The sequence below is a fragment of the Pecten maximus genome, chromosome 5 (genome assembly GCF_902652985.1).
Source record: "Pecten maximus chromosome 5, xPecMax1.1, whole genome shotgun sequence".
Taxonomy (NCBI): domain Eukaryota; kingdom Metazoa; phylum Mollusca; class Bivalvia; order Pectinida; family Pectinidae; genus Pecten; species Pecten maximus.
Genome location: NC_047019.1, coordinates 19,159,381 through 19,178,138, shown reverse-complemented (window position 1 = coordinate 19,178,138; position 18,758 = coordinate 19,159,381). Strand labels below are relative to the sequence as shown.

Below are 18,758 nucleotides of genomic sequence, written 5' to 3'. Positions count from 1 at the left end.
TTGTTTTTATGTGTATTTGTTATGTTTGTTTCTCGACAAAAGGACTGAATGCATGGAACATTTAACATATCTCATTGTTAATCATGTCGTTATGAAAAGTCCAATGATACGAAATGTTTGCTTATAAGTATCAACTATTACTCAAGTAAAGACTATGCAATGAAATGAAAACATCCTTACTGCGTCTCTTCCTGCTGAGAAATATGCATTGTGGAGAAAAAAATACATACGGTTGTGTCAAGTTCAAAATTGACAGTGAAACACAAGAGTTCGAATTGTAAGAAACATACCTAGAACAAGTCTATTGTTTAGATGTTAAGGAATCGCCACAGGACTATCGACCTCTTTTACTGTCATGGCTTTTACTTTTCATTAAATGTACAAGCCTCAACAAGAAGCATTGCGTTCCTCTTAGGTTGAGATACCCCTGTCTCTTCCAAAGAGGATGAAATATTTATTCTACTAAATTTAACATCATTCGCGTTGAAGAAAACAAACGTTCAAATTACAGTATATGCAGTTCACGTTGTCAATCGAGCAGCCCAGAAACGGAAGCATTGGGAAACGTAGCACCAAACAACCAAAACCACTGAAGTGATTCGAGTATGGTAGTGCAGACGATCTGAGAAGTGATCGGCTGTTAAGAGAAATTCGACCTCCTTTCAAACAAATAAGCTATCATGAAATGAGTCTCGGCTTGAGCAGTAGGCCTTGAAGTTCGTCGATAATATGACAGCAGCTACATATGTGAACAAGCAAGGAGGCATCAAGTCGACATGTAATGACATAACACGGCGACAGATATAGATGTGGACGGAACATAACAATAATTGGCTGACCGCAACGCACTTGCAAGGGGTAGACAACACTATAGCTGATCATGAATCGAGAAATTTCAACATAGACACAGAATGGATGTTAAACAAAACAGTGTTGTCAGAATTTATTAATCTGTTCAACAAACCAACTGTAAATCAGTTTACATCACGCATAAATCATCAAATTGAACGTTATATGTCAAGGAAACCAAATTGAAGATCCATTTCTATAGATAATTTCCTTTTTGCTTGGAACAAATATTCATATGCTTTCCCTTATTTCAGTTTGCTAGGACCGATATTGAAAAAAGTTTGAGGACCAGGCAGAACTGCTACTAATTGCCCCGATTGCCACTATAGTGTTCATTACCTCGACTTCTAAGGCTGGTGGCAGCATAATCTTGTCTATTACCGTTGGGAAAATACGCTTTAGTATGCCACAATATAGACAAATGACACACCCGTTACTAAGAAAACTTCGTCTGACTGTTTCAGGACATTGGGGAGCAATCAGAAGCCATGGATTTTCGACAAATACAACCAATATCATCCTACAATCATGACCAGACAGACAGCATGCATATCCGTTTTCTCCCAATGAAAAAAGTGTTGTTTTTTTTTACATCGTTCCATAGTCCAGGTATGGGATGTATAGCGCATTATACTTATCTAGGTCGTTAGCTGGCATGCAGGGTAACATTACCCGTTTTACGAAAGGGTATTTCAATATTAGACGAGCATTGCCCAAATATAATAAAGAATAGGATGTACAGGTTGTGCTGACTATCTGCAGTAGTTAGGTGATTCACAGCCGATTTCTTGGGGCTGCTTACCGGTCATTTTGAAAACATCAACTTCAATGACAATTCTTATTTAAGTTTCAGATTCCAAACATTTTAAAGCAAACTAGACATGGCGTACCTTTACCAGAAATAGTTTTGGAGAGATTTCCTGAAACTAAAAATATCTTTATTGTAACTTACCTCTCTTCTCTGCACCAACAATTGTAATAAAAAAACAAACAATATTAAGGGGAAAAGAAGTAATATTCATTAGTTATACACCATCTTAACATACTGTTTCGAAGGACACCATCAGCGGATGGATAAAGACAATATTAAACACTCTGATATTGATAAAATACTTTCAAACCACACCGCATTTGCTAAATGTCAACCTCCTTTACAGCAAAAGTTGTACCAATTTCTACAATACTGAGGACTTGCGGTTGGAGCTCTGAATGTGTATTCATGAAGTATTACCTTAAATCAATGGTATCGGACACGTTCTTAGCAACTCAATTCTGTAGCACGTGACAAATAAGTGAATAATTTCATGAATGAATTTTCATTAACATATCTAAGACAGTGTACGTCTATGCTGATGTACATGTTAGATACATAAAGCCTATATATACTGTATACGCAATATTTGTATACATAGCCTATACTCTATATACCTTATTTGGAATACGACCAGAATGTATATGTTGTACATTTAAGTATACAATGTACATTGTATATAATGCAAATGTTTTTTTTCGTTAATCATAATCTTCGAACTTGTTAGTGTAAGTCTAAGATTTATGAAAATAAGACGTAACAGTCAAATGCCTCTAAAACTCTTGATCTCTCTGTAATTGGAAGTGTGAAATTGATCGATTAATCGATTCATTGATGTTTGATTAAGATTCCATCCTTGCATATGTGTACTGAAGGATTTTGTTCCCTCCTAGTACACATGTATACGTGTCTCATCTACAGTCTTGAAACCAAACAATACCATATACACAAGTGTGGAATCTTTATCAAACATCAATCAATCTCGTACAATTGACTACTTCTTATAAACTATGTTTTTTTCCTATCGAAACGATAGTTTGCATGATAGCCACGCTATACTGTAGAAGAATACATTTTCATACCATTCACAGCATTTTATCCTTGGATGCAAAAAAGCGACAAAAATACTTGGATATTTTTATTTGTATTGATTTTTAACATATGATTTAAATAAATGGAAGAAACACTGCTTAACCATTAACTTTGACCTAACTTTTATGTGAAATTCTGTATTCAAGCTGGATATGCACTAGTCCAGTAACTATTTCTGATTTAATCTCCCGCTTGGGTATGGTCTTGAGATATTTATTTCAGAATGAAGCCAAAACGACGAACAAGCTATGGATAGTTTATTGATATTTAATTTTTTATTTGTAGTGTCCAAAATAGAAAACCATAGCAGCTTTGTAATGTTAGCACTCGTAAAATTATTTGGCTTTGAATTAAATGACTCTTTGGACAGTTTTCGTTATCCGCCATATGTCGTTGGATTAAGTTTCGAATTGGTATGCGACATTGGATATGTTTGACTTTTACAAACACTGCAAACAGATGTTTTTCCAAATGTTACAAAAACGGCATCACGCTATCTAGTCGGTAGAATATCACGTACATGCAAGCATATATCACCTAATTTATGTGACTTTTCCTTGGTTAAATCATCGATATGTGTTACGGTATAGGAGCAGTTCACAGCATCCGGTGTAGATTATATATCAAAAGTATTATTCGAATACTACATGTATTGACGACAGGTTCCAAACATGTTAAATGACAATCAATATTTCTAGCCTCTGGACGAAAAATATGATTTTCTATTGAAGAAAAAGCAGAACCACATTAGTCAGCCGGACACTTGCGCCGTGTCAGTGCTGCAGTCGGTCAGAGATTTGTTCCGTAGTATCGCACCAGTCTCCATGACAGCTGTTCTTTGACATTATTAATGTCTGCCGGACAGATTTTCTGTCATATCGCTCCTGTTTCCAGAATAATTCCTCTTCGATTATCGCCACAGTCTCTAGAATCTTACTGTGACATTGTTCCTTTATCCAGGAGAGTGTCTTTATAATATTACCCACGGCTTTGAAACCTTCTGCTATTATATTGCTCCTGTCTCCAGGACAATTTTTTGTTGCATTGCTACAGTCTGAAGTACTGTTGTCCTATGACACTACTCTAGTTCCCAGAGCAATACATTTTATAGCATTGCTCATAAGGAGTCTGCGGGACATTTTGCTTTTGAATAATCCAGTGTCCGGGACATTCTTGTGACACTACTACCGTCTCGAGGACAGTCATTGTGTGACACTGTTCTTAGTTTCAAATACTGCTCCATTGTATGCTATCCAATTAACATCTGCGTTACACTTTCTTCGGGAAAGACATGTTAAAGGTATTGTGCAGGTGTTATTTCTTTTTCATAGTTAATGCCATGATTGCAAACCCAAGGCAGAATGCGAACGATTTGGATATATTACTTGAAGAGGAAAATGGCCCAGAGAAGCTCAGAATCATGGACATAAACAAACGTTTTAACCTTGATATCGAAGAGAGAAGGGAAGGAATTCGCATGAAAAGACAAGTACTTGAGGAGTGTCCCAAAGGTAAGTGTTTTTCTTATTATTTTCCATCATTCTGTTGTTATACCGGTATGTCAAAGAGGTTATTCGAATAATAATTGCAGTTTCAACAAAAGGTTGATATCCAATTCCATCAAAGTAAAATATGCATAAAGACAAACTTTTTAAAATGACACATTCTTCAGCATGTTCACATTTCGTATTTGCGATAGGAAGATACTGAATTCATCTGGCTTTAAATGACATGATGCGAATGTCATTTTCAATTAAAAAGATAACAATACATAGTGTTATAACATAAAAATGTGCAATTTGGTAAATGCATGCTTTCCTGACCAGTAACATCATTCTAAATTCCAAAATTGAAGCCAAGATTGACTGCTGAAAACGTCATGGTAATATTGACCTAACTTTAGGCGTTACTTTTTCGACTCACTTATATGTTATTATATTACTACTATAATTCTAATCTCGAATAATTCATGAAAAGTGCCCAAACAGGCACGTATGATGTTAGTGCCTACAATATACAGTTGAGTGTAGACTAAAGGTTACACAAAGTGCACTCCGAGTGCACTCCGTTTGGGCTCGGAGTGCACTCCGTTTGGACTCCAGGTAAACTTGGAGTGCACTCAGAGTGCACTCCAAGTTTACCTGGAGTCCTATCAGGCCCCAATTCTACCTGGGTCCACATGTATCACATGTACCTGTAACCAAGTACATGTATACATAATGTTTATAGATAGATGTATACTCTTATACATTTAGACTCCTTAAACATGTAACAATGAATAAGATATGTGTTACTGTTTTATCTTTGTATATATATCATCTTATTATTTTGTTGGTTCATTTTTCGTTGGTTAACTAACAGCATCTTATATAATTGATTTTTCTATTAGTTAACCCTATATAAAATGAATAGATATGGCACTTCGTTGAAAAATGTATGATAGCATTCCTTTGATTTGAAGAGTTTTAACAAGCCACGTCAATTAGTAGAAAATTGGCAGTTTGTGGTCTCTCAAAATGTAGAGTTTGAATGTGCACTGGACATAACTTGTACTCGAAGTACTAAGTACTTTTTTATATATATTTCAAATACTTTTCTTCCAACAGTTTATATTTATCTTAACATACAATAAAAAAGAAAGTTGTTGTTTTTTTTTATCACCTTGATAGCATATTCCGGATCTTTTAATGTCTAATTTTAATTTACAGTTAACATCAGATTGACTTACATTTCTATTGGTAAACCAACTTTTTTTGTTTTGGTTATACCTGCCTCATTAAATCCAGGTCATACATGGAGTTCTTTTAACAGTTATGTAAGATATATACAATTCCCTCTAAGTTGTTTGTGGTCTCTTAAAATGTAGAGTCTGAATGTGTACTGGAACTATCTTGTATTCAAAGTACTACTGTTTTTAATATTTCAAATACTTTACTTCCAACAGTTTATATTTTTATCACCTTGATAGCATATTCCGGATCCAATGTCTAATATTGATTTACAGTTTAACATCAGACTTAAATTTCCATTTGGTAAACCAACTTTGTTTTGTTATACCTGCCTCATAAATCCTGGTCATAAATGGAGTTCTTTTAACAGTTATATAAGATACAATCTCCCTCCCCCCCCCCCCCCCCCCCCCAACTTCCAGGTAAATATTTACCTGTATATCAAGCATGATTACAGGGGTGTGGAGAAAAGACAGACTTACACTGACCCCAATAATGACCCCTTCCGCCAGGTTTACCTCATAAGGTGTGAAGATCTGGACAGGTGTACACACGGTCATCTAACTAGATAAAGACCCCCTTAATTGTTAGATGGAAACTGGTCATCACACCTTACCTTTACCTAGCCCGAGTTTCCTCTGGCCCTGACACCATGTCTGGTATGGTGTCAGGGCTAGCGGAAACTCAGGCTGACCTATACCAAGGTCATATAGAATATAGGTACAGACTTGTGACGGTCGATATCTGACACTTTTGAAATAATATGATTGTCCATTCCTATTACAGTATTATTAAAACAGTTATAAGTCATTATTATAAAAAAAAATATTTGAAAAAAAAAAAATTCAAACTGGTACTATTACTTTGTCTATGATATTATAATGGAAGCATGTATAGAGTATTAGAGGTCAATATGTAAATCAACATAGATTAATATAATTTTCATGTTTGAGTTAAGTAAATACTTATCAAACATTCCATACACCAACTGCAGCTGGCCTTATGTCATTTTTTTTTAAAGTTTGAACATTTAACTTTATGATTTTATAATTGGCTTGAACAACCATTGTACATTCATGAACTGTATCTGTTACATATAATGAATGAGTGACACATATCATGATAGATATTGACTGAATGGGAATAGAAAACGATGTAGTTCCAACAGGTCAGTTTTACAGGTAAATGGTACATAGGTTGCCGTGTCTAACTGCCCTTAGGCAAATTTTACCTCAGGCTCTATAATCTTATTTCCTGGATGAGAACAATGTGTACTAATTACGGGTATAAGGCTATAGGTTGGTTTGGGAAAAGGTGAATTTACATTCATTATATCATTTGGAATTACACTGAAATTATTTTTTTTTTTTACTTTAATCTCTTTCTTTACAATTAATTTTTTAAAGCAATGTCTTTATATTTTTGAATATAACAAGATAAGAACTGCATCATTTCTTAATTTGATTTGCATTATTTTTTTGGAACTTATATCATTCAACATTGTACCTCTACATACCGGACACCTGCATAAACCAGCCAATACGTTTGGTCTCAATGACTTATGGTTTAGACGGATTACAATGTAATAAATATAAGAAACAGCTTATTTTTACTTTCTAATTTCAGTATAGAATGACTTCATTTCAATAGAGTTGGTCTTCTTAAACCTGTTAACCAATTTGTTAATGGTAATTTTGGTCTGATTAAGGCCTCTCAAATGGAGAGCTGCAATCCTTTCCTTCAAGTCAGGAGATAATCTTACTGTTCTGTTAATTGACCTGAGGTTATAACACTGTGACCCTGCTTTGCACAGCTTCATCATTTGAAGCCATACAGTGACAAAATTGACACAGGTATTTCTGTGAACTCAGGACAGTACCTGTAGCTGGCTCCTAAAACTCACCTGGCACAGTATCAGGGTTGTCAGTCATGCATGACCAATAATAGCAATTTAACAGATACTGTCATTCATTATGGGTAGTCCAGAACTACATACGTGTGTGTACGTTATGTCAGAACATTAATTTAACTAGGTAATGCTCGTAAATATGTACAGTTGTAAATGTATATTTTTCTAATGAAACTAAAATGATTGTTTATTTTATAATTACTTGCCTGAATTGAGTACATGTATGTAGAGAATGTCTTATTAAAAAAACACATAATTCATTAAATACTGTAAACTTTCAATAACATAATATAGATATATTATCTAAACTTCCTTTACAGTCATGATATATGTACAGTAATAAATATTCTAATTGAAATACTTTTCAATTCCTTAATAAAATGAAATACAATTTACTTACATCTTAATGAAATATGAAATAATAAGCAATTAACTTTCATAGAAACCTGATTATAGCATAAATTGTATAACTGTCTTTTATAGATCTTAATAAATATAAATTTAACATGAAGGCATTATTACCATGTATTAACAATAAAAGAAATATTCCTAGTAGACTAAACAAATGTTAATAGTAATATTAACAGAACAAAAGTAATTTGTAAAAATCTATTTATTTATATGTAAATCATATTAAAAGCATCAAAGTATTAATATATATATATATAGTCTGATTATAGAACTGGGGTAGGCATGGTGTCTTATAGGACTCCAGGTAGACTCGGAGTCCACTTGGAGTGCACTCCAAGTTTACCTGGAGTCCAAACGGAGTGCACTCCAAGTCAAAATGGAGTGCACTCGGAGTGCACTTGGGTGTAACCTTTAGTCTACACTCAACTGTACCTCAATCGGAATTGACAATTTGCTGTGATGCATTTCTCGGTCACCTGTCGATTTGAAAGATGGGTCTGTGTTTTTGGATTTGCATTGGCTAACATTCCTTGCAAATTAACTGTGCTCAAATATGTTTTGCTTGTCTCCGTATGCTTTTACTATATCACCCTCCACGCTACTGCATATGATCTTCCTTTAAAGCTTACATCGTCCAGACGCTGTGTATAAACTCTGGTGAACTAGTTAGCTGTTATCTGATTACGTGACCCAAGCTGAGTGTTGATCTATCATTTATGTACCTTTGATTAACGATAATAATCGTGATAGACTTTGAACCATTTGTGTATCCACAGACTATTGCGTTCCCCAACAAAGGAGAGATTTAGAAGACAAGAGAAGATAACAGTCGTTGTATCTCTAACTAATGACTGGATGTCATAACTATCCTCTGATGTTGCGCTTCTCGTTTGCGGAGTCTCTTTGTTGGTACTTTGTAAATCCCTTTTTGACTAGTTGGTAGATTTCTCTTATATGAACGAATTTTGTTTTTGTATACATGTGATTGTGTATATACTTGTGTGTACAGCTAGAAATATCTAGGACTGGTGAGCACGGTACTAGTGAGTACTTTTCAATTCACAAGAAACTCCATTGGATGAAGGGTTCAAATAAGCTCCGAGTCGTTCTGCGGTCAGCAGTAACAGATTCTACTTGGAAGTGCCATTCTAAACTTGTTTTCGTTTTTTTTAAAGAGGCCACGACTAGCAAAATAAGACATGTTTCTTCTACGTTAGTCCGCACATCTTTGATGATAATGATTTTGAATACAGATTTCACATCTTCGTATTTTATTTTTAGCAAACAATAACTTTAGGAGTCTCAGGTGACTTATTCTAATCGTTTTACCAAAATTAGGAATTTCATGACTCTGGGGTTTCACATTTGCCCCTGGGAAGGGGGTTGATCTCACTATAGTTTATATAGGGAAATCACATGTTTCACTATTATTAGTTGGACTTCAATTAGAAATCATTTTACTCGGTCAACATTATTAGCATCAGATGACTGTTTGGTAGTATATACATATTAGCCCTGACTCACCCCCAGGGGCCGATCATGATTGGCGGGGCTAAAAAGGGTCAAATTGACTGCAATTTCAAAAATCGTTTTCTCAAGACCAAAATAATATAGAATCAAACACTCTACATAGATGGAAAAGCCTTAAGGTGTTTTACCAAAATTGTTAATTTCATGAACCTGGGGTCTCACGTTTGCCCTTGGAGGGGGTAAACTTTACTGTAGTTTATATACGGAAATCACATTTTTGTTGGATTTCTATGTGGAATTCATTCTAATTGTTTTTGACATTATCAGCATATGATGACAGCTTAATGGTGTGCACATATTGGCCCTGACTGACCCACAGGGACTGATGAGTGGGGTCCAAACGGATCAATCAAATTAACTGAAATATTCCGAAACTCCGGTGAACATCGAGGTCCATGGGCCACTTGTTCTTATTATCGAGGCCATTGTTATGATTATTCTGTCTTGCTTTTATAGTTTGTTATCATGGATTTTTAAAGTAGTATAAAATCTTGTGTAATTTTTTGGTGGCTTTTAGGGCGTCAACAGGATACCGTGGAAATTACTTGTCCACCTGAAACATATCGTCAACTTGCGGAATACAAATGCTGTATCTATTGTCCAGAGCACGAGACAGGAATCGACTGTGGTACGTTTGCATTTCATACCGAATTAATTTACACCATCAGGTTATTGTCACTAAACATCACAAAAAGCCTGCCAACATATTTCATTTTGATTAATTCAATTTGTACATGTTACCGAATTCAAGCCGAACTACACAAGAATGTTAAAATAATATGCAAAAACTGCAGTAAACATAGCGGAATACTTAAGTGTGCAAAACGCTTAGATAAAGTTTCCTATAAAATATTCTGTCTGTATATTCTGTTTGTATGAGTAAAGCACTTTTACCTAAAAGAAACAATACATATTTGTACATATAAATTAATGTTATCAATGCTAGTCTAATACAATTGGTAACATAACATTATTCGGAGATAAGGAAATTATTTCCTGTTAATTTTACAGAAAACACGAAGGGGACGGAAACAAAAGTTATAAAACTACATGTCTTCCGTTCCAATTTACATTTCTGATTTAAAAGCTATGAAGATGTGTTGATGGTTTATAATGATAACATGTGTGTATAATCAGTTATACTCGTTAACTACGGTTAGAAATATGTAGCATACGCCCGCTTGTCACATTTCCTACTTTTCATTGTGTATTACGAAAGCTTCACATTCTATCTAGAAATTTACGAGAAAAACAGATGCATGTACAATGTAATGTTCCTTTGACCTGTTGTTGTAAACAGAAATATTTCCATTGCGTACAGTGTGCGTTTGTGTTTGTTACAGAGCCGTACAACTGCACTAGTTTGCACAACTGCTCGTCTGTACCTTGGCCACCTCGCCGTATTGATCTGGACCTGAGCAAAAATAGCATCGGGGTTTTATCTAATTATGCTTTCAACGAACTGTCTGAACTTACTCATCTCCATCTGTCCAGCAATAAGATAACCATACTTCCAAATTATGTATTCAACAGACTTAACAACCTTATATACCTCGATCTTTCCTTCAATAATATAATTGTCCTACAAAATAACGTCTTCAACGGACTGTCTCAACTAACTCGTCTCCATTTGCACAATAATAACATCAAAATCCTTCAAAATAACGCTTTTCATGGAATGTCTTATCTTACCATTCTCACACTGCACTCCAATTATATAACTCTCCTAACTAACAATTTATTTCTTGGATTGTCTAAAGTAAGTCTACTCTCTCTGTCCGACAATGACATAGCCCTTCTACCCGTTAATATGTTTCGTGGACTGTCTAAACTTACGGAACTATATCTTCACACCAATCACATATCAGTCCTGCCCAACAATATATTTCATGAATTGTGTAATCTTACCCGTCTCACTCTGTACAACAATAACATAGCCATTCTACCCAATAACGTATTCCATGGACTGTCTGAACTTGTCATTCTATATTTGTCCTTTAATAACATAGCCATCATACCCATCAATGTATTTGGAGGACTCTCTAAACTAACTGAACTCTATCTGGGGGTCAATAACATAACCACTCTACCACAAAAGATATTCTTTGGATTGTCTCAACTTACCAAACTAACTCTGCACGACAATTACATCACAGACGTACACTTTACTGCGTTTAAAGGACTATATGAACTTAAACAACTACATATGTTCTCTAACAGAATTGCTGTTCTTCCTAATAACGTATTTTCTGAAATTATTATTACCGACGATAATCACTCTATACAAAATAATAAATCATCACTCCAAACCATCATGCCGTTCAAGCTTCAGCAACTTGACTTGGCGAACAACTTACTTACACATTTACCCTATTTGCCGAATAGTCTGACGGAACTGAATGTCATAGGAAACAAATTAAAAGTTGTAGAAAATATGTTTAATGGTTTGGTTAATCTGAGGATGATATATACGGACGTTCCTTTCATGTGTTGTGTCAAGCCGATTTCTGTAGATGACAATAACTGCATTGATACACATCTACCAATGTGGGTATGTCTTCAGAATCCAGATCTTTGTAACTCAAAGGGGGATGCAATATCCTCCTGTTTTGATTTAGTGAGTTCAGTTGTCCTTAGAACGTTTCTTTGGATTATTGGAATATGTGCTTTAATTGGAAATATGGTCGCCATGTTTTACAGACTTTTCTTCGACAGAGATAATTTGACAACGAGGTACTCACTGTTTTCGCTCAATTTGGCCATTTCTGATTTATTAATGGGCATCTACTTAATCACAATAGGTGTTGTTGATGCGTATTACAACGGTATATATGCTTGGAATGACCAAAAATGGAGAAACAGTATTTTATGTACCACAGCAGGTGTATTATCTAGTGTATCCAGCGAGATGTCCATATTTCTTATTTTAATAGTGACATTGGATAGGCTTATTGTCATCGTGTTCCCCCTGTCCCGTCTCGCTCGACTGATCATCTCAACAAAACAGGCTTTGATTGCCTCATTGTTGCTGTGGATTGTTTCTATCACTCTTGCAATCATCCCTATTGCCTTTGCACAGTCTTACTTTAAAGGAGAATTCTACTCCCAGTCAAGTGTTTGCCTAGCCCTACCTCTTACAGGAGATCAGCGACCAGGGACGGAATATTCTTTTGCTGTGTTTGTTTGCCTAAACGGTATCATATTCCTTATTATTCTTGCAAATCAGATTTGCATATGCAAAAGTCTGAGGAGAAGTGGTCGCAGCATAGCCTCTTCACAAACTCGTCAAAGGGAGATTACGGTAGCTATAACCTTGTTCTTCGTGGTGATGACAGACTTCTGCTGCTGGGGCCCCATTGGTGCAATGGGTACGTTTCTGGAATTGTGCACCTCTCTTGATATCTGATATAAACTTGACAGTGATATTTATATCGTGTTTTCAAAGACAAACAGGTATTCGCGAAAGGCTTGAACGTTCATATAGTTCTGAAGAAAAGGTCATTACTGTATCCACTAATAACAATTGTTAACGGTTTGCTCATTATTTTAATAATTAATAGGAAATGTAGATTAATATGTAATTTGTTCTAGGAATAGCCTCGAGATATGGAGTTAAAATCCCTGACGGTGTGTATGCCTGGGTAATGGTGTTCGTGTTGCCTGTCAATGCTGCTATCAATCCGTTTTTATATACTGCTACAGCTGTTTGGAGAAGGAGACGGCAGGTATGTTGATGTTATCAATCGTTTAAAAATCCGATCGAGCTGAGGTCATCATTATCAACATTTTCTAACGTTTCGTAATCGGTGATCAGCTTCAACGTGTAACAAAATGTAATTCTGGCAGGGTAGAAGAAAATAAAATGATTCCACAATTATTGTTTTCCTTAACAACGCTGATTTCAAGCTTCTCAAGTCCATACAGTGTTATTCAGTACAATCTTCAATGAAGAAATACTTGGATGTTCCCAACCAAGTGTTGTTTTCGGGTCGGTTCTATTTGACAACACCCGGCATGCAAATCTTTGTCGAATCCGGGTGAAGTCGGTATCTCGAAAAAAACATATATTGTGGTCACAACCAATAAACATATCAACAAGCATCACACAGACTGACTTCATATCACATCAGGAAATATTTTCATATGACATAACGATGTCGACCTAAACCTAAATTTTACCCCCAGTTCCATCAAGTCGATGGCCCTAAAAAGTGTTGAGGAAAGGAAGCAGAAAAAGTGTTTATGTTTCGCATCGTCAAAATGTCGCCAACCCTAACCAGGTAGACATTTTGTTACATGATTGACCATTCATGCAATTTCCTAAACAAGCTACATGTATTGTATACTTCTCTTGTTCAACAAGTGAATATCGATTCAAGCTTTCCTTAACAGTGATGGCTGTTTTTCCCCGGATCGATCCGGAATCTAACATGGCCACCATAGCAGTCATCTTCAAAAAAGTTGCTAATGCTGGTTTTAGTTGAAACTTGCAAGGATGACGCTAACACCGTCCTTATGAAGTTTTGTTATTTATTCAAACTACACTTGAAGTATAAATTACCACATAGAATCCCTATTGTTCTACTTTACTAGATTATTTGTTGCCGCACTATGACGATATTTGACAGTCAATGCCCGTTTGTTATATTCTTATATTAGTACTTGTCACTTCAGATGGAATTGTTAAAAAAATAGAAGGGTAATTATGCTAAGACAATAATGATCACCCGCAATAGCCGCGAACCATTCAATCCAGTAGAAAGTAAGAATTGATGCAGATGTAGAGTTTGTATTAAAAATTTGGAGAAGAAATAGCGACTTTTTGACAAACTGGGTTCAATTTATGAGTCACTGCAATCAATCAAGTGGTCTACTTATTCGCTACCGTCTTACTTAAATGGGGTATAATGGCTACACTTTATCTACAATGTTCTGAACGGTGTTTTGGTTTTTTCAGGTACAAACGCCAATGACGTCACAGATACCGCTACAGAGCAGACCCGACATCGCAAGAGATTAAACATGTCATAGACATAGGGCAATTTCACATTTCTTATAAAAAATTATCTGCAAAAATGAAAAATTGCACGAGAAAGAGCAACTCGGAGGCGTTTTGCTAGCGTCATTTTGGAATCTAACGACAAAATGGACTACCATTACTTTTTTCTGCACAATGACCATAGCGTGTTAATATTAAAAACAAATCTTGGACAATGACATTGTTGCAATGTTCCAACATACAATCACCAGATAAATGTGTTATTTACAAGGTCATTTATCACTTGGATTTCCATTTGAAAAACACCTGTGACAAAGAAAACCTGCTTTATCCGACCATTTGTGCGATACATAGGCGGAATGATGTATCTGTATGTGACATGTTGCAGCTATTTCATCATTAAAATAATCGTTTTATTTATTTTGTAGTTATTGTTCGTAATTAAAGTGTCAATGCACATCTTCCATATTGTAAATGTCAAATCTATTTGACGATGTCCGGGATTATCTCTTAATTCACCTGCTGCATTGAAGCAAGTATTAACTTTATTGGAGAAAAATATGTTAAGTTTAGATACATTCCCCTAACACCTGATAAATTAACCAGTACAAATCACTTTTAATGCAGTGGTGGATTGTTCTTGCAGTGATAAGAATAATATTTTGCAGAAGGTAACTTTAATGTCAGCTGCATAATGCAAGCTGTCAAGAACATCAGATTTTATTCTGGGCTCATAGAAATTCATACACATTCAGTATTGGAATAATATTGACATGTTTCATTGTTTTTCGTTACAGAAATGTCAGATTTACAAACTAAAGTCATAATCTAAAATAAGTAGGTCACAGTGACCTTACTCTATATTGGGTTGGCCCTCAAAAAAGATAGCAGGCCAAGAAACTTCCATTAACCACCAATCACCAACTAGAAACTATTCAGCATTAATTATGATCGGCATGGTTAATGTGTTTACACCTGACTCTGATTTCACAGAAGCTGGGCATATTTACTCGAGTATTGTTTTGCACGAGCTTTAACAGTAAAATATGCGTACTTATGACAATATTACCCTGGAGTTTCTTAGAGTCCAGAAAAATGTATGTTTTAAATACCATTAAATATGAAGATAACCATATAGTGTTCCTGCAAAATATTATGCGTATCACTGAGGGTGTGAAGAATGACCCAAATAGGCAGACCAGCTTTAAGATTCCTTATATTATGTAACTCAGAAAACATACAATTTGACAGGGTTTATTTTAATATATGGAGTCAAAATCAAACGGAAACAACCATTTTGTTGCGCCATTTTCAATCATGACGTTAAGTCATTTGAATATTATGATGTCACGATTCAATCGCGACTTCGGCTGCCAATAAAATATGCTGAAACATTACAAGGCAAAATTCACTAGATAACAGTCTGATTGTTTGATAAATATATGTAACTCAAAGCGTAGAGACAATTAGTAGTAATGATTTACGGTATCATACTCGCTAATGGTATGTGTACTACTAGTCACCAATCCAAATCTACAAAGATAAAAACAACAACATCACAAATGACCTTATCAAAAAGTCCTATGTTCATTTACATCTTTAGATCGATACATAAAATGTCTAAACCTATCCCATATCAAGATATTGAAAGCTGTCAACCACTTATTGATTTCTGGGGGCAATATATGAAAAAGGTCAGATACATGTATAGCAAGATAAATCATATATACTTGAGAAGTAATATGGAAAGCAATAAAGATGTTTATACGAAGGATTGGAGGCAAATTAAAGCATTAAAATGGGCAAATATTGTATTTGGGCATTGACATAAAGAACAAAGGGGTATTTGGACATTAACATGTAGGATAAAGAGGGATTTTGGAATTAACATAGACGAAAATGGGTGTGTATGGGGATTAGCACAAGAGAATGGGACATTTTGGCATTAACATGCAGGAGAATTGGGGGTACTTGGCATAAACATTCAGGGAATGGAAGGTATATGGGCATTGATATACCGAACAATGGGGCATTTGGCCATAAACATACAGGAGAATAGGAGTATTTTGAAGGATATGTGGATTGGAGGTAAATACCGTATTTACATCAAAGAGAAGAAGATAAATGATGAAATGTAAAATATTGTAGTAATATGTCAAGTAAATGAAGGTATTTGTTGGGTTATATGTCAGGCAAATGAAGGTACAGTACTTGTGGGGTGATATGTCCGGTAAATGAAGATATTTATGGGATTATATGTCAGGTAAGTGAAGGTATTTGTGGGGTTATTTGTCAGGTAAATGAAGGTATTTGGGAGATACTATGTCAAGTAAATGAGGGCATTTCGGAGGTACTTTCGGTATTACAGCAATAAACAGTACGTTTGATGAAATCATGTATTTGGAAGGTACTTTGTCAGGTAAATGAAAGTATTTCGGAGGTTATGTGTCAGATAAATTAAGGTATTTCGGAGATACATTGTCAGGTAAATGAAAGTATTTCGGAGGTTATGTGTCAGGTAAATGAAGGTATTTCGAAGGTACATCTCATATATATTAAGTTATGTAGGAGGTAATATAACAGTTGAATTATGATATTTGTGATGAAATATGTCAGGTTAATGGTATTGGTTGGGTAATATATCAGGTATATAAAGGTATTTTGGAGGTACTATGGAAGGAAAATGAATAAATTTGTTGTATACTACTGAAAATATATGAAGGTATCTGGGAGGTACTATACTATGTCAGGTAAAGTAAGTCATTTGGAAGGGACATGACTAGGTAAGGAATTCGGGGGGGGGGGGGGTAATATTGGTATATCAGGTACATTAAGTCGTTAGGGCTAAGTGGTTTCGTCCTAGCAATTACATTAATTTCTCATGGCAAGTAACTCGACAACTGTATAAATAGATTAGATACGACAGGTAGGTGTGGATGAATCCAAGAAAGCATAACAGAACGGGAATACACTGGGTAAAAATGTATAAATAACATGCTATGTTTATTACCCTAAACCAGCAATATCTCGCGAAAGGGATCTTTCTTTTTTGTCATCATCACTAACCCATCTACCATGACGCTTAAAAAGCCTATCTCTAACACCGCGATTAACAGCAGTCATCGCTACATCAGAGCTTAAAGAACAATATTTCGAGTAACACTTACATGGGGTCTAACAGCTTCTGAGAACAATTCACTTGAAGTTGCATAACACATCACATTTTTATCACTCCTTAACATATATCCTTTTCAGAAGCACTCTTAATTGCATAACACATGTACATCATCACTCTCATTTACCAAATAGACATAAATAAACATCCTTGTATAGTACGTCAGACATATAAGTAAGCATACGAATAGCTATCGGGTCTTTTTTACCATAGGCATATATTAATTTCCTTTTACCAGCCCCTAGAATATTTACCACTTGTTTCGAGCCAGCAGGAAATTCAACATCACCAATATCACGAAACCACTTAAAACTGTAACCACTTAACTGGATGAGCTTGCGGTGTTATCAATATCAGTAAAAAAGCTACATGCGAATGATTTCCAGTGAAGTGTCCCCTACCCCTATACCAGAACTGTCTATTTTCCACCTGAGAAATCCCCTGTTAGCCTTGTACTGTAATATGTTCATGAACAGTTTGTATACTTATACATAGAACCTGTGAATCATCATATCTACATGCATACATGTTAGCTAATTTGCCGGTAATTAGATAAACCTAGGTTCTCTAAACAACTTGTCATCTAAACCATGTTCATGCAATACTGGTTGAATTCAATTATCTTATGTGTAGTTCTAATTAATGTGGTATTTACATTTACACGTCGGGAGAAATCTATCTGTCCGGCCGATGCACATTATGATAAGTATAAAAGAATAACATTTTATTAATATCAACGTCACTCCTACCATCTTAGTACGGATACAACATATGCCTACATCAATAAACAAGAGGAACCAACAATCAACAACTTCGTCATTAGTCTACAACACAGCAACTTCATAATCTACACTAAAAATAATTATACTTTAGCCTGGCTTGTATTCATCGGTCAACATTCTTGAAAATATAGGCTTTTCCTATATAAATTCTGTTTCAATATTCAGCAAGATACACGACTGTAAAAAAATCTCAGAGAATATATTACCTGGATACCTCTGTTCGGTTCGGAGACAAAGGAAAGTGTATATTTCTGGATTTATTTTTTTTTGGGGGGGGGGGGGGGGGGGGGGAGGGGGGGGGGTTACGATTTATATATTCATTGATTTATTTATTTATATTTGTCGCCTTATAGTTGTGTATATTCTTTGTACGAGACCCGTTGAAGCATACAAAATCCAGCTTTCTGAACCTGTTTCATTGCCATAATAATTGAATAGTTGTTGTATTATTTTGTCGGGCTTTGATACAAT

At 35.3% G+C, this 18,758-nt stretch overlaps 1 protein-coding gene across 2 annotated transcripts; it reads left to right on the top strand.

The window, feature by feature from the left end:
• Positions 1–3,536: 3,536 nt before the first annotated feature.
• On the top strand, positions 3,537–14,750 carry LOC117327434 (G-protein coupled receptor GRL101-like). 2 transcript variants are annotated; one of them, XM_033884401.1, is made up of 5 exons: positions 3,537–4,263; positions 9,849–9,959; positions 10,675–12,699; positions 12,923–13,056; positions 14,289–14,750. In XM_033884401.1, the coding sequence occupies exons 1-5, from the start codon at positions 4,044–4,046 to the stop codon at positions 14,349–14,351; spliced, it is 2,553 nt and encodes an 850-aa protein (XP_033740292.1). In that variant the 5' UTR covers positions 3,537–4,043; the 3' UTR covers positions 14,352–14,750. The 2 variants fall into 2 exon arrangements, with proteins under 2 accessions (XP_033740292.1, XP_033740293.1); XM_033884402.1 differs by lacking the exon at positions 10,675–12,699.
• The last annotated feature ends 4,008 nt before the right edge of the window (positions 14,751–18,758 follow it).

Coding starts and splice junctions, on each gene's coding strand:
- LOC117327434 (XM_033884401.1), top strand. CDS start 4,044: ATGTTAAAGGTATTGTGCAGGTGTTATTTCTTTTTCATAGTTAATGCC. Junction 12,700..12,922: donor GGGCCCCATTGGTGCAATGG/GTACGTTTCTGG, acceptor AATTTGTTCTAG/GAATAGCCTCGAGATATGGA. Junction 13,057..14,288: donor TTTGGAGAAGGAGACGGCAG/GTATGTTGATGT, acceptor TGGTTTTTTCAG/GTACAAACGCCAATGACGTC.